Below are 16,830 nucleotides of genomic sequence, written 5' to 3'. Positions count from 1 at the left end.
AGTTATCACAGTCCGACCATACATTCCAAACCTGATGTGCTGATACCAGTGTCATCATTTCAACCACACTCAAATGTCTTGTCAACACCCAGCCAAATGTGTAATCTGTGGTAGGGATGCGCATGAGGACGATTTTCCGCCTCCTTCTCCCCACTGTATCAACTGCAATGGCAACCATGTACCTTCTCTCAAGATTGTCCTATTATCTTGATGAGTGGGCTGTCCAACAGATCTGGGTAAAGGAAAATGTGCCTTACCCAGTCAGTCGCGAGATGTTGGCTAGTCCGAAACCCTGCATTATACTGTCTGCCACTTTCAGTACTGTTCTTCCTACATCTCGCTCCATGAAGAATGTGGCCATGCAGACGTGACCTCAAATTCAGCTCCGAGGTTTGTGAAATTGCCCAGTATCACGGTAGCATCGCCGTCCCCTCATCCAGTTGTGCAACAAGCTATCAAATGCTTGCTTCGTGGGTCAAAGTCACCAGCTACACAATCAGCAGGCCAGAAAGGATGGAAGGAATATTCCCATGAAGAGATCCTATGTACCACCAGCCAGCCGACAACCAAGTCTTCCTCTGCTAACTAGAAAGGCTTGAAGAAGTCCAACAAAGCCAAACAGTCTTCTCCTTCACCAACTCGAAGATCCTCTTCGACAGTGTCGCCACGTAATACCTTCACCTCCATGTCGCCGGTGCGCACCTCCAACCGTTTTTCTGCATTGGACTCTGCAGGCCGACAGCACAAGAAAGCTGACACTTGTGTGGACCTCCAGGGAGCAGGATCCTCCTGCCTCTGTGCCCTGTAGCAGCATGTCTTCGTAGGCTGGCTCTCGGCAGTTGCTGAGGTGACACCTCTTCATTTTTTCCTCATCATGACTCTCCTCCAGTGGAACGTTCACGGCCTTCGATCCAAAAAAGAGGATTTATGGTTGCTTTTAGAATTGCAGCGTCCACTTGTACTCTGCCTTCAGGAAACAAAATTGTGTCCTCATGACCACTTTGAGCTTTCACATTTCTTCCCAGTCCGTTTTGACCTTACCCCCTGAGGTCAGCATTCCATCTCATGGGGGGAGTCATGCTGCTCATATGGGATGACATTCGTAGTCAGCCCATCTCCCTGACTACTCGCCTTCAAGCTTTTGCAGTTCACCTTTTCCTTCCTCGCTTGACCGTTTCCCTTTGTACCATTTACATCCCTCCGTCTTTCGATGTCACCAGGACACACTTCCTCCAGTTTACTGGGCAGCTACCTTACCCATTTCTGCTGCTCAGTCACTGTAATGCGCACCATTCCCTTTGAGGTTCTCCCTGAATCTGTCGGAGAGGTGCCCTCTTGGCTGACCTTAATCAGCTTAAACTCTTCTGCCTTAACATAGGAGCAAAACATCATCTCGAATGGTCTGTTTTCTCAGATACCTATTCAAGTGACCATTTTCCGTATGCTATCTGTTTCCTGACTCCTACCCCACCTTAATGCACACCCAAATGGCAGCTTGCTAAGGCCAACAAGTGGCTTTATTCCTCCCTGATGACCTTCGAAGAACAAAATTTCCCCAGTTGTGATGACCAGGTGGAATATCTTACAAACATATCCTTACTGCTGCAGAATATTCCATTCCTCTCACTTGCTCTTTACCACGCCATGTCCCAGTCCCTTGTTGGGCTGAGGCATGCCGTGATGCAATTCGCACGCAGAGACACACACTTTGTGTTTTTAAATGTCATCCTACGATTCCAAACTTCATTTATTATAATGAGATGCTTGCACAGTGTCATCACGTTCTTCAGGATAGCAAAAGAACTAGCTGGATTTCATTCACTAGTTCCAGCCCTTCCTCTGATGGGTGGGCCAACCTCTGCCAACAGCTCTCTGGGACCAAAATACATTCGCTAATTTCTGGCCTGACAGTAGCAGACAACGTCATCGTGAACCGTATTGCAATCTCCAACACCTTGAGCTGCCATTTTGCGGAAATTTCAAGCTCCTTCTACTATCACTTTGCCTTCCTCCATTGGAAACGAGTGGTGGGGGCTCGGGCGATACCCTTCTATTCTCAGAATCGTGAGTGCTACAATGCCGCCTTTGCTACGAGGGAGCTATACCATGCTCTCACTTCATCCCAATCCTCCGCCACAGGGCCAGACACTGTTCACATTCAGGTGTTACAGCACCTGTCTCTTGTGTACAAGTATTTCTGCTTAATATGTTCAAACGCATCTGGGCACAGGGCACATCTCCCAGATGCAGGCATGAAGCCACTTCCATACCCATATCTAAGCCCAGTAAGGACAAACACTTTCCCTCTAGCTACTGCCCCATCTCTTTCACCACTTGTGTTTGCAAGGTGATGGAATGTATGACTCATGCCCTGCTGGTATGGTGGCTCCAGTCTTGCAATCTACTCACCGCTGCACAATGTGGATTTCGAACGCGCTGTTCTGCAGTTGACCATCTTGTCACTTCGTCCACCCTTGTCATGAAGGGTTTTCTTCAGAAATCCCATACTGTGGCAGTGTTTTTCGATTTGGAGAAAGCCTACAATACCTGCTGGAGGACTGGTATAATCCATACTCTTTGCATGGGGGCTTCCATGGTCGCCTGCCCTGTTTCCTTGAGGAATTTTTAAAAGATCGAGTTTTCAAGGTCCATGTGGGTTCTGCCTTGTCGGACACCTTTATCCAGGAAAATGGTGTGTCTCAGAGTTCCGTCTTGAGTGTAATCCTCTTTGCATCGCTATTAACCCTGAAATGGCCTGTCTCCCGCTGGGTATATCCAGCTCCCTTTCTGTTAACGATTTTGCCATATATTGCAGTTCTCCACATACCTGTCTCATTGAGCGGCATCTTCAGTGATGTCTCAGTCGTCTTTAATCATGGAGCATCAACAATGGCTTTCGTTTTTCCACTGACAAAACTGTTTGTATGAATTTCTGGCAGTGCAATTGGTTTCTCCCACCATGTTTACATCTTGGGTCTGTTGCTCTTTCATTCATTGAAACTACAAAATTCCTGTGGCTCATGCTCGACAGGAAACTTTCTTGATCCTCCCACGTGTCTTACCTGGCACCCTGCTGTACACGGTTCCTCAGTGTCCTATGTGTCTTCAACGGTACTTCCTGGGGTGCAAATCAAACCATAATCCTCTGTTTGTACTGGTCCCTTGTCCATGCGAAACTAGACTATGGGTGCTTGTTTATGCATCTGCTCATCCGTCCCTCTTACACCATCTCAATACTATCCACCATTGTGGCGTACATTTGGCCACTGGCGCCTTTCGCACTAGCCCAGTTGAGAGTCAGTACACAGAAGCTGCTGAACTACCACTGTCCTACTGCCATGACTTTCTCCCCAGAAGGCATGCATGCCGTTTGTCTGCCATCCATGGCCACCCATCCTATGCCTCCTTCTTTGATAGAGTCTTTGATCGCCAGTGTGGGGCGCGTCCCTCTTCTGTTACCTCCTGGAATTCGCTTTCAGCTCTTGCTCCAGTAGCTTAACTTCACGCTACCTGCAAGTTTCCCAGTGGGTGTGAACCCTTCACCACCTTGGTTTCGTGCGGCGGCCTGTATTCACCTTGGCCTTCATTCACTTCCTAAGGACACTAATCCAGCCTCACTCTATCACCTTCAGTTTCATGACCTTCACATGCACCTTCGCGATAGTACCATTGTGTACACTGATAGCTCTCAGAGTGACCTTGGTGTTGGGTGTGCCTTCGTCATTGGCGCTGACATTTTTCGGTATAGGCTTCCGTCACACTGCTCAGTATTTACAGCAGAGCTCTTCGCCCAATATCAGGCCACAGAGTACACCCAGCGACACAGGCTTTTCTATTGTGACCTCTGCTCAGACTCTCAGTGCCCTTCAAAGCCTCTGTGCGCTGTACACACTTTGGCTATTTGTGTTGATCACTACACAGAAAGCGTTTGTCTGAAATTGGCCACCTTGTTAGAGTTCTGTCCTTCTACAACATTCTCTGTCATGATAATATGCAGTTATTAGAATCAACTACCAGCCACTTTTAAGATGCAAAAAGAATAAAAAACAGGAACATAACGTGGGGAGGTCATGTTAGTTATACAACTTGCTGGTGAAAGAGCACAGGCAGTAAGAGAGGACATGAATGAGTCAGCTATCTACAAATATTTGGGTGCAACAAATACCTAGAGAACATACTTTACTTGATTACTCTGGGAACATACTACAACAGCCTATGTATTGCTCACATAGGGATCATGAGGATAAGATTAGAATAATTACTGCATGCACAGAGGCAATCAGACAATCATTCTTCCCACATTCCATATGTGAGTAACAGGAAGAAACCTTAATAGCTGGTACAATGGGATGTACTCTCTGCCATGCACTTCAGATGTTTGCAGATTAAGGAAGTGGATGTAGATATGAAGCAGAATAATCACATGGACTGTCTTGTAAATAAGAAAACCTGCATCATTTCCGACCAACAGAGCACGTCAGGCATGTGCACAGAAGATGGCAATGTAATAGTAATGTTGAAAAATCTTAATTGGCAGACACTTAAAGATAATGTACACCTTCTTAAAAGACTTTCTTTTAGGTCCAAAAGAACAAATCATCCTCAGCCAGTTTGACATCTAGCCCATAGATACGTTGCTGGCAAATAATGGCATGCACAGAACCGTACAAGTGCTCAATCTTGCCATTTTTCATTCATGAATGGAGTGGAAAGAAAAATTAAATTATGCAACTAACACATATATGTAGGTGTATAACCTAACAAAACAATTAGAGGAAATACCAAATGGTGCAAATATTGCTGTAAATTTATTCAAATCAAGATGGTTATTTGGAAATCAGAATTACTCTTATCATAATATTGGTATATGAAATATGTCCTAATTGCATAATATCAAAATAAAAAGAACCTTCAGCCTCAGAAATTCTTGAAACTGGTTTGTAAAGCTCCATTTGTCTTTCAGGGTGAACGTGCCACTGGTTATGGAGTTGCGCTCTTGCTTACATTGTTTGGTGGATTTTCAGAAGATGCACTGCTGCGTCAGCTTGCACCATCTAAAGCCTTTTCAGATGATGTTTGTGGTACAAAGAAGATTAGAAGAAATTAAATGAATACTGATGGATGGTCCTCTGTATTAATTCTTTTCTATGATGTCACTGCCTGTTTTGTTAACATGTGTAAAGAGCTAGCTGTATTGTGTTAATCACTGCTTTCACAATCAGTGTGTACTGTATGTGGCAGATGGCATTGACTAATATAGCACGACCTTTGTATTTTTGCTTACAAATGAGCCAAAATTTGTGTATTCCATGTGCTCCTCTAATTTTGGGTTTTACTTAACAAGGAATTAAAAGTTTCTCTCCAAAGTCTTTGGCATTATTTGTTTCTCCATGTTCTCCTCACTCCTTGTATACCAGGCTATTTGCAATGTCTGATTACTCAGCAGAAATACTTAGGATATTATAAGGAGTGATTTTCAGGTACAGCACATGCCTCTGTTCAGAATATGCAAGTTAGTTTTATCCTTCGAACAGTAATCAACAAAAAAAAGGACATTTCACACTCTAAAAAACAGTGGCTGCACTTTTGGCCAATATCCCACAAATGCAAACAACTATTTGCACAAAACTCTCACATAGTTAATTCTTTATGTAAAATATACTGTAGTCATTGGGATATAGCAACGATGTCACCTATTCCGTACACCTTGAAATCAGTTGATCGCCCAAGGTTTTCAACTGGGGTTGCAGTTTTGGGATAATCTGCAAGAAGAGGAAAACTGCATTTGAATTCAGCACCTATTTCTTAACTGTTAAAAATGAAGGTACAGACTCCTAAGTCACCACCAACTTTCAATGGTTTCATTGGTACTAAACCAATCAAAATGAAGAATTCCATGATTAGAGGGAATTCCTGCTTTCTGCATGAAAGAAGACTAGATTAATTACTACACCTTTTTAAAAAGAAATATTCAGCAGATGTAGCAGACATTTAAGTTATTGCCCAACACATATAAACAAAATTTTATTGATACCAGAGTAGGAAAGTTGCTACTCACCATATAGCGGAGATGCTGAGTCGCGATAGGTACAATAAAAGGATTCACACAATTAAAGCTTTCGGCCATTTAAGGCCTGGTGTGGTCTCTGCTCTCTGAGACTGCAGATGTGTGTGCAAGTTGCGTTTATGTGTGTGTGTGTGTGTGTGTGTGTGTGTGTGTGTGTGTGTGTGTGTCTACTGCTGACAAAGGCCTTAATGCCCGAAAGCTTTTAATGTGTGAATCTTTTTATTGTGCTAAATGATTAATGGAAAATATCATATAAAGATGTGAAACAAATACTAACAAAGAGATAGAGGGGCTGTCCAGTACTTACCTCAGCTCAGTACAGCCGATAGATACACAAAATAGAACAGAAAATTTATGTATCCTAGCTTTTGGAACTTTGTTCTTTCGTCAGGGAGGAGAGAGGGGAAAAAGGGGAAGAAGGGAAAGTGGATTCAGTTACTCACAACCCAGGTTATGAAGCAACAGGGGAAAGGTAAACAGGGAGGGTAGCAAAGATGGAGGCATGGGTGTCAGAGGGAAGCCAAAGGTATTCTGTAAGTACTGTGCCAGCTTCAAACCAAAGAGGATGCATACAGAAGTAAAGAGGTATATAGTACAAAGACGAACACAACTATGTAGGATGAAAAGATGCTTCAATGGCTAAAGAGGAAAGGGAAAGAGGAGAAGACTGAAGAGTAAATGGGAGTGAAGTTGGTTAATGTAGGTTCAGTCCAGGGGGATGGTGGAATGAAAGAATGTGTTGGAGTGCAAGTTCCCATCTCCGCAGTTCCAAGGGACTGGTGTTGGGTGGGGGAAGCCAAATGGCACGTACGGTGTAGCAGGTTCCTAGGTCCCTAGAATTATGCTGGAGGGCATGCTCTGCTACTGGGTATTGGACATCTCCTAGGCGGGCAGTTCGTCTGTGCCCGTTCATGCGCTCAGCCAGTTTAGTTGTCATCATTCCAATGTAAAAGGCTGTCCAGTGCAGGCATGTCAGCTGATAAATGACGTGTTGTTTCACATGTGGCCCTGCCTTGAATTTGTGTATATTTTACCAGTAGTGGTTGTGGGAGGATGCATGGGGCAGGTTTTGCAGCGAGGTCGGCTACAGGGGTAGGAACCGCTGAGTAGAGAAGGTGGTCTGGGAATATTGTAGGGTTTGACAAGGATGTTACGGAGGTTAGGGGGGCGACGAAAGGCAACTCTGGGTGGTGTGGGGAGAATATTGTCAAGGGATGATCTCATTTCAGGGCTTGACTTGAGAAAGTCATATCCCTGGCAGAGTAATTTGTTGATGTATTCGAGGCCAGGATAATAATGGGTGACAAGGGGGATGCTTCTGTGTGGTCTGGGAGTAGGAACATTGTTGTTGGACAGGGAGGAATGTATTGCTCAGGAGATCTATTTGTGGACGAGGTCTGCAGGAGAGTTGCAGTAGAGGAAAGCACTAGTCAGGTTATTGTAATAGTTGAGGGATTCGTCACTGGAACAGATACGTTTGCCACGAATACCTAGGCTGTATGGAAGAGAGCATTTGATGTGGAATGGATGGCAGCTATCAAAGTGAAGGTACTGTTGTTTGTTTGTGGGTTTGATGTGGACAGAGGTGTGGATGTGAGCTTCAACAAGATGAAGGTCAACATCCAAGAAGGTGGCTTGTGTTTTGGAGAAGGACCAGGTGAAATTCAGATTTGAAAATGAGTTGAGGTTATGGAGGAAATTAAGGAGTGTTTCTTCACGATGAGTCCAGACCACAAAGATGTCGTCTACAAACCTATACCAGGCCAGGGGAAGCAGCTGTTGGGCCTTCAGGAAAGCCTCTTCCATGTGGCCCATGAAGAGATTGGCATAGGACAGAGCCATCCTGGTTCCCATGGCCATTTCCCTGATTTGTTTGTAGGTCTGGCCTTCAAAAGTGAAGTAATTATGGGTGAGGATGAAGTTGGTAAGTGTGATAAGGAACGAGGTTTTTGGAAGATCTTCAGGTGGGCGTTGGGAGAGGTAGTGTTCAAAGGCAGAGAGACCATGGGTATGTGGGATGTTTGTGTAAAGGGATGTAGCATCTATGGTGACAAGAAAGGTTTCAGGTGGGAGGGGAGTGGGAATGGATTTGAGGCGTTCTAGGAAGTGGTTTGTGTCTTTGATGTAGGATGGGAGACTGCGGGTGATAGGTTGCAGGTGTTGGTCTACCAGAGCTGAGATACATTCTGTTGGGGCTTTTGAAGCCTGCCACAATGGGACAGCCTGGATGGTTCTCTTTGTGGATTTTGGGTAATAGGTAGAAGGTAGGGGTACGTGGCTCAGGTGGAGTGAGTAGGTCTATGGAAGCCATTTTGAGGCCTTGTGAGGGACCTTAGATTTTTTAGGATTTTCTGCAGCTCAGTCTGAATGGAGGGAATGGGATCCTGGGTAACAGCGTTGTAGGTTGAGGTGTTGGAGAGTTGACACAGTCCTTCTGCCACATACTCCACACAGTCAAGTACCACAGTTGTGGAGCCTTTATCCGCCGGGAGGATGACAATAGAGCGGTGTGTTTTCAGCTCCTTAATGGGACGGGATTCACCTGGGGTGATGTTGAGGGTTGTTGGGATGTTCTTCAAGAAGGACTGGGAGGCAACACTTGGATGTGAGGATTGTGTCTATCACGACTCAGCATCTCCGCTATATGGTGAGTAGCAACTTTCCTTCTCTGGTATTGTTACATTTCCATTGTTTGATTCAAACTTTTATTGACTTAATTTCCACCTGTGTGCCTTGGCAAGAATTTTTCCACCTCTGTTTTTTATCACTCTCAAAAGTATATTGATTTAAAAATTCCCAGTAAGTTAAAAATTAAAGCAGGGCGTACAACAGAGAACACCAAATAGATGCATGTGGTCTGTGAGTTAGGCTAAGCAAACATCTAAGACATTAATAGCTTACTGTGGTCTCAAAGAAGAGTTAAGTGTCTTAACACACAGTTAACAATAAGTCACATCCTGTTGGACAGTAAGTAAATCAGAATGAGCAAGTGTTAGAATAGAATACGACATGGCAAGTGAACTGAGGACAGTGTTGCGAAACGTGAGACGGCAGATTGAGTAGCAGCAAATTATTAATTAACAATTAAAATAATCAATGTTTGACGATTCCTTCTCATCTCTTCCAGTAAGTCTCCCTTGATCCAGGGTTCTGGGTGACTTTTCCGAATTCCACCCCTTTTCTTAAACCTCTACCCCTCTTCCTTCCTCTTCAACCCTTCTGCCGGCAGAAGGAGCCACTGGCTCCGAAGGCTTGGATAAGTAAAACCTTTTTTCAAATGTCTGTGTTCTCTTGTCAGCACTTGGTGTGTAAATTATGAATTAAGATCATCACTGTCAGTAGCACCTAGTGCTCAAACCACAAGTATTAAAATGTGTACATGAAGTGGTAGAATAATCTCATTCTATGGCTCCTGTTCAATGAGTGAGCTTGAACAAGAGCAAAATGGGCTTTTGTTAGTGTACTAAGTATGTTTCACAGTAGTTGTGGCACTCGATTTTCTTTCAGCAGAGTTCAAATCGCTGTCCAACTACTCGAATTTAAGTTTTCTGTGTTTTTCCCAAAATCATGTTAACAATTAATACCCTTCCCTGTCACTCTTCAAACAGTGCTCTCTCCAATGACCTCATTATTGAGATGTCAAACTCCAAGCTTCCTTCTTGTCTTCCTTCAACACAAAATGATAGTTTGTGATCAGATTTTGTCTCTTTCCCAAGGCATAACTGGTTCTGTGTTATCTAATCTATCTATGTATCTTGAAACCATTTTATGAAAAAGGATGGGCTGCTGCTATCTGTAAAGATGACATGGGCCATCTGGAGCCTCCCCACCTGCTTTACTGTACTATGCAAATGGGAGTTACTCTGTACAACTACAACATATTCTCCACTCCCAAAATCATCCCAGCCTCAGCCAGCACTAACCCACGGTTTCCACACTCCCCCCCACCAACCAACTGTTGCTGCCCCATCTGTCGTGTTACCTCCTTACAAGTCACCTTCCTTCATTCTCATTACGTACTGTTACCTGCCAGCGCGCACCCATCAGTCTTTTCCCCTTCTCTGCCTCTCTCCTATCTGCTCCCCATTTTCCCCTGTTCTCCCTCCTCTACAGCCTCTTGATGCTGTGCCTGGCAGCCCTGCCCTGCCACTTGTAGTCCCTGTACACTCCACCAAACAGTGCCAGTTCCTGTTTCCCCACCCATACCCTGCTATCCCTCCCCCTTTCCGACCCTGCTCCTGTTTGAAGAGTTCTTGTTGTGGTATGGTCAGAGATGCTTTGGTCATATCTGACTCACCCACAACAACCCACCCCCACAATGTGGTCGTGGAGGCAGACTGACGATATCTCTCATATTAGTGGAATCTTTCTTTCGGCACTTCATGTTAAGTATTAGCATACGATCCACAGACGGTTGAACTGGTCCTCAGTTTCATCCATGAAAGTGGTTTTTATTTCCAGAAATAAGGTTCTACTTTAGTCTTGGAGCAGGAGCAGGTTGGTTGTTGTTGGGACGTCTTTTACAGTCTCCTCAGTCTGTGACCCCATGACTACCCGCTTTTTTCCTGTTTTTAGATGTGGTCTCACCTCTTATGTCTTTACTGTGTGTGTGTGTGTAATGTTCAATATTTTATAATTTGACTCCCCTGACTGGGTCCGTCCACTTTTAGCGAACCCTCTTTCTTTTGTGACTAACTTTGAAACTGCAGGACTGATGACCTTGCCGTTTGGTCCCACAACCCCTCTCAATTAATCAGTCAATCAATTTGGTCAGATGTAGCAGGTGTGTGGGTGCACGCACGTGGGCATGGCTGCAGGTGCATGCGCACTTGCTTGTGTGGATGGTTCGTATTTTTCTTTTCTGAATAAGGCTTTGACTGAAAGCCTATACGTAACAATCTTTTCACTTCACCTGTCTGCAACTCAGTGTGTGATCTTTAGGATGAGAAGCTATCTATCCTTTTCATAACATTCCAACCTGGGCTTTCAATTGTTTGTTACATACCTACGTTGACATAATTTTCATTTCATAAGTATAAATCTTAACATTCTCTTTTAACGGTTCCTTAGTGTGCACTATCATCTTAATAAAGTTGAACAAACTATTATCATTTAGGCAAGTACAGATGATCTCTAGCATGTTTCATGCACCTTCTCACAATGACATTACATTTAAATTTCTCCAGTAAAATGTAAGAGGAATGTACCAAGCTCAACATGAATATTGCTTACATTCATTGGAAACTATCATTCCCATAAAGGAAGTATCTGCTTATTCCTGAAATATTCAAATATTTCAAAGTATAGTAGTGTTAAATAACTGACAAACCAATAGATGCTTAAGAGATAAGAGTGGTCGGACCACAAATGGTATAATTTATAGTATGTAATGTCACATTAATTCTGCCATTCGGTACTAACTATCAGTACATAGGGAACTTGAAAAGAATCTTCTGAGCTTTAAAATGTTTCATCAGTGCTTAATTTTTATACGAGTTTAAAGTGAAGCAGTTTTAATGGAGTGCAAATGGCTTTGGATTCCTCACAAGCAATTCAGGAGAAACACAATAAAATCACAAGAAAGTTTACACTTTTTCAGTCTATCATTGAAAATGTTTTGTATGAGGTGTGGTCTTAAACTTTCATTGTGAATCAACTGTTTATATTGTGCTTGGGTGTCCAGCCAGGTGCTGTCGTATATGTAACACAATATTTCAGCATTGTACCTTGCAGCCGTCTTCAGGCGATACCTCTAGAATGAGTGTCTTCACTACACTGCACTTCCTTTGTACTCTTATCACTACCTACATCTTCCCTCTCTATCTGGCAACACATCGCATTGGGTGTGGAAGTCACTCTCAGCTAGTGTTGTGACCTCAGTTGGCTGAGTGTGGGGTCCGACACTTGACTAACAGTGAAGCCTTTGTCTGTATTGCGGGCCGTCAGTCTTTCGGATTTCAACAGTCTCCTTTTGAACACAGTCCCAAAACAACAAGATCTGTCTTAGCACTTCCGTTTGTTCATATTTTGTTGAGCCCCCTACAGCTATGCAAAGTTCAAAACTGCAGATTTTAGTGGTTGTTCCTGTGCTTGTGGCACCTTTCGTTGGCTTTCCACGTGGTTGAATTAATTTATGCCTTACCTGTTTACATTGGTCTCAGGTGTCCAGCCAGGTGCAATAATTATGTAACAATATTTTGACAACTGCGTAGACTGACCATTTTCACTACATCACACCTCCTTTATACACATATCAACCCCCACCTCTTCCCTCACTATCCAACCATACACTGCTTCAGGTGGAGTGGTGGGCAATGCAACTGCCAAATGCTGGACATGAACTGAGGTCTCTCAGTGTTTCTGCTACCCCTGTCAGGCACAAAGTCACACTTGGCCAACATTGTGACTTCATTTGGCAGAGTGCTGGGTCATGTGCTTACTTACATATGGCAGACTATGCGGGCAGTTGGAGAGTGTTGCCAGGAATGCCGGAGACACAGTGAACTCAAGTCATCATCATCAACATCATCATTTAAGACTGATTATGTCCTTCAGCGTTCAGTCTGGAGCATAGTCCCCCTTATAAAATTCCTCCATGATCCCCTATTCAGTGCTAACATTGGTGCCTCTTCTGATGTTAAGCCTATTACTTCAAAATCATTCTTAACCGAATCCAGGTACCTTCTCCTTGGTCTACCCCGACTCCTCCTACCCTCTACTGCTGAACCCATGAGTCTCTTTGGTAACCTTGCTTCTCCCATGCATGTAACATGACCCCACCATCTAAGCCTGTTCGCCCTGACTGCTACATCTATAGAGTTCATTCCCAGTTTTTCTTTGATTTCCTCATTGTGGACACCCTCCTGCCATTGTTCCCATCTACAAGTACCTGCAATAATCCTAGCTACTTTCATATCCGTAACCTCAACCTTATTGATAAGGTAACCTGAATCCATCCAGCTTTTGCTCCCATACAACAAAGTTGGTCGAAAGATTGAACGGTGCACAGATAACTTAGTCTTGGTACTGACTTCCTTCTTGCAAAAGAGAGTAGATCATAGCTGAGCGCTCACTGCACTAGTTTTGCTACACCTCGCTTCCAGTTCTTTCACTATGTTGCCATCCTGTGAGAATATGCATCCTAAGTACTTGAAACCATCCACCTGTTCTAACTTTGTTCCTCCTATTTGGCACTCAATCCGTTTATATCTCTTTCCCACTGACATTACTTTCGTTTTGGAGATGCTAATCTTCATACCATAGTCCTTACATTTCTGATCTAGCTCTGAAATATTACTTTGCAAACTTTCAATCGAATGTGCCATCACAACTAAGTCATCCGCATATGCAAGACTGCTTATTTTGTGTTCACATATCTTAATCTCACCCAGCCAGTCTATTGTTTTCAACATATGATACATAAATAATATGGACAACAGTGGAGACAGGTTGCAGCCTTGTCTTACCCCTGAAACTACTCTGAACCATGAACTCAATTTACCGTCAATTCTAACTGCTGCCTGACTATCTATGTAAAGACCTTTAATTGCTTGCAAAAGTTTGCCTCCTATTCCATAATCTCGTAGAACAGACAATAACTTCCTCCTAGGAACCCGGTCATATGCCTTTTCTAGATCTATAAAGCATAGATACAATTCCCTGTTCCACTTGTAACACTTCTCCATTATTTGCCATAAACTAAAGATCTGGTCCTGACATCCTCTAAGAGGCCTACACTGATTTTCATCCAATTTGTCCTCAACTAATACTCGCACTTTCCTTTCAACAATACCTGAGAAGATTTTACCCACAACACTGATTAAAGAGATACCTCTATAGTAATTACAATCTTTTCTGTTTCCATGTTTAAAGATTGGTGTGATTACTGCTTTTGTCCAGTCTGATGGAACCTGTACCAACTCCCAGGCCATTTCAATTATCCTGTGTAGCCATTTAAGACCTGACATTCCACTGTAACTGATGAGTTCCGACTTAATTTCATCCACCCCAGCCGCTTTATTGCACTGCAATCTATTGACCATTTTCTCCACTTCCTCAAATGTGATCCTATTTCCATCATCATTCCTATCCTATTTTACATCAAAATCTGAAACATTACTGATGGTATTTTCACCTACATTGAGCAACTCTTCAAAATATTCTCTCCATCTGCCCAAGGCATCAACAGGATACACCAGCAGTTTTCCTGATCTGTCCAAAATACTTGTCATTTCCTTCTTACCTCCCTTTCGAAGACTGCTAATTACACTCCAGAATGGTTTTCCAGCAGCTTGACCCAAAGTCTCCAACCTGTTTCCAAAGTCTTCCCAAGATTTCTTCTTGGATGCTGCAATTATCTGTTTGGCTTTGTTTCTTTCTTCAACATAACTTTCTCTGTCTACCTGCATTCTAGTATGTAGCCATTTTTGATATGCCTTCTTTTTCCTTTTACAGGCTGCCTTGACTGTGTCATTCCACCAAGCTGTTTGCCTCATCCTACCTTTACACACTACTGTTCAAAGACATTCTTTAGCCACTTCTAGTACTGTGTCCCTGTACCTTGTCCATTCCTTTTCCAATGACTGTAATTGACTGCATTCAAGTAACTGGTACCTTTCTGAGATCACTGTTATGTACTTGTGCCTGGTTTCCTTATCCTGAAGTTTCTCCACTCTTATCCTCCTACATATGGACCTGACCTCCTGCACTTTTGGCCTCACAATACCAATTTCACTGCAGATTAAATAGTGATCAGTGTCATCAAAGAATCCCGTGAATACACGTGTGTCCCTCACAGCCTTACTGAATTCTTGATCTGTTGTTATATAGTCAGTGACAGATCTGGTTCCCCTGTCTTCCCAAGTATACCGGTGAATGTTCTTATGTTTAAAAAAGGAGTTTGTGATTACTAAACCCATACTGGCACAGAAATCCAAGACTTGTTTCCCATTCCTGTTGGCCTCCATATCCTCTCCAAATTTACCCATAACCTTTTCATACCCTTCTGTTCGATTTCCAGTCCTGGCGTTAAAATCATCCATGAGCAGAACACTGTCCTTGTCCTTTACTCTAACAACTACATCACTGAGTGCATCATAAAAACTATCCATCTTATCTTGATCTGTCCCTTCACAATGCGAATATACTGACAATCCTAATTTTCTTGCTAGACACTGTCAAATCTATCCACATCAGTCGTTCATTTACATACCTAACTGCAACTACGCAGGGTTCCATTTCTTTCCTGATGTAATGCCCTACACCCCATTGTGCTATTCCTGCTTTGACTCCTGACAGGTAGACCTTGTATTCTCCCACTTCCTCTTCTTTCTCACCCCTTACCCGAATGTCACTAACAGCTAAAACGTCCAACCTCATCTTACTTGCAGCCTCTGCCAGCTCTACCTTCTTCCCAGAGTAGCCCCCATTGATATTAATAGCTCCCCATCTTGTTACCATTCGTTTGCCGAGTTGTATCTTAGGAGTCCCTGGTTTGTCAATTAGAGGTGGGACTCGGTCACCTCCAAAGGTCCGAGGCATTTTGCTCTGATTGTTTCCAGAATCATATTTAAAGTACCAGGGAAGCAGGTTGCTAGCCTTACTTGCCCTGGGTCCCATTGAGTTTTACCCCTAATGGTTGAGGGACTAACCGGTGGATTTGGTAGTGTTTGCTGTCTGAGCACAGAGGTGACGACGACTCAGAATATGTCCGAGATGCCTAGCCTTATTCCAAAGTAACTGGTATCCCGACTGTCAGGACCACTTACTTGGCCACTCATACATTACCCGTGGTTCATGAACTAGGGCATGGCAACAGGAACCCACACCATGAACCACTAGTAAGTGACCAATAAAATCTGTGACTGCAGAAAATTGTATGGCTACAGGGTACTCAATGAGATATGAACAAAAGAAAGTGCTAAGACAGACCTTATCATTTTGGGACTGTGTTCTAAAGAAAGTTGTCGAAATCCAAATGGCCAGCGGCTCTATCAATAAATAGTGGCTTCATTCTCGTTTCAACTGTGAGTGACAGTCGAACCTGATGGGGGCAGCAAAAGCACTGAGAAACTGAGTTCGCACATACGTATTATAATTGCATCCCTCTCCCGCCCCACTCCACCGCACTGCCCTGTATGGCCAGGTAGCAAGAATAGGGATGGGGAGGGATAAGAATGTAAAGGAGGCACAATGTAGCGAAGACACACATTCCACATGTATCACCTGAAGGTGATGGCAAGGTATGCTATCGAAACATTGTGTTACTTAAATGACTGTGCCCAGTCGGACACCCGAGAGCAATATATACTTTTGCAAAAGGTAAGAAATGTATAATATTATGTCTAGAATGAGGTTTTTACTCTGCAGTGGCATGTGAACCAATAAGAAACTTCTGGCTTATTAAAACTATGTGATGGACTGAGCTTTACTTCTGCCTGTACCTCAACTCCTACCTTCCAAACTTAACGGAAGCTCTCCTGCGAAGCTTGCAAGACTGGCGCTCTTGGAAGAAAAGATATAGTGGAGACATGGCTTAGCCACAGCTTGGGGGATGTTTCCAGAATGTGATTTTTCACTTTGCAGCAGAGCGTGCGCATATATGAAACTACATAGCAGATTAAAACTGTGCATCTGTCTTGCATTGATGGAGTTATATCTTACCAACAGTAAACATATGCTATAATTTATTGCTACGTCCCACCAAGATGTTACATCCACATGAAAATACAAATTAAAATTAACAGATGATACCATCAGAAGAT

At 43.4% G+C, this 16,830-nt stretch overlaps 1 protein-coding gene across 3 annotated transcripts in view; it reads left to right on the top strand.

Moving 5' to 3' along the window:
- The window catches only part of LOC126091851 (probable aminopeptidase NPEPL1), a 46,266-nt gene extending 40,900 nt beyond the window's left edge, over window positions 1-5,366 (top strand). For all 3 annotated transcript variants that reach the window (XM_049907114.1, XM_049907113.1, XM_049907112.1), the window contains exon 10: window positions 4,964-5,366. In XM_049907114.1, coding sequence (XP_049763071.1) covers window positions 4,964-5,107 — 144 coding nt within the window. In that variant the 3' untranslated portion in view covers window positions 5,108-5,366. The remainder of the gene's footprint in view (window positions 1-4,963) is intronic.
- Window positions 5,367-16,830: the final 11,464 nt, after the last annotated feature.

This window comes from Schistocerca cancellata, chromosome 7, assembly GCF_023864275.1.
Source record: "Schistocerca cancellata isolate TAMUIC-IGC-003103 chromosome 7, iqSchCanc2.1, whole genome shotgun sequence".
Lineage (NCBI taxonomy): Eukaryota > Metazoa > Arthropoda > Insecta > Orthoptera > Acrididae > Schistocerca > Schistocerca cancellata.
This window is presented reverse-complemented; position numbering and strand designations above follow the sequence as displayed.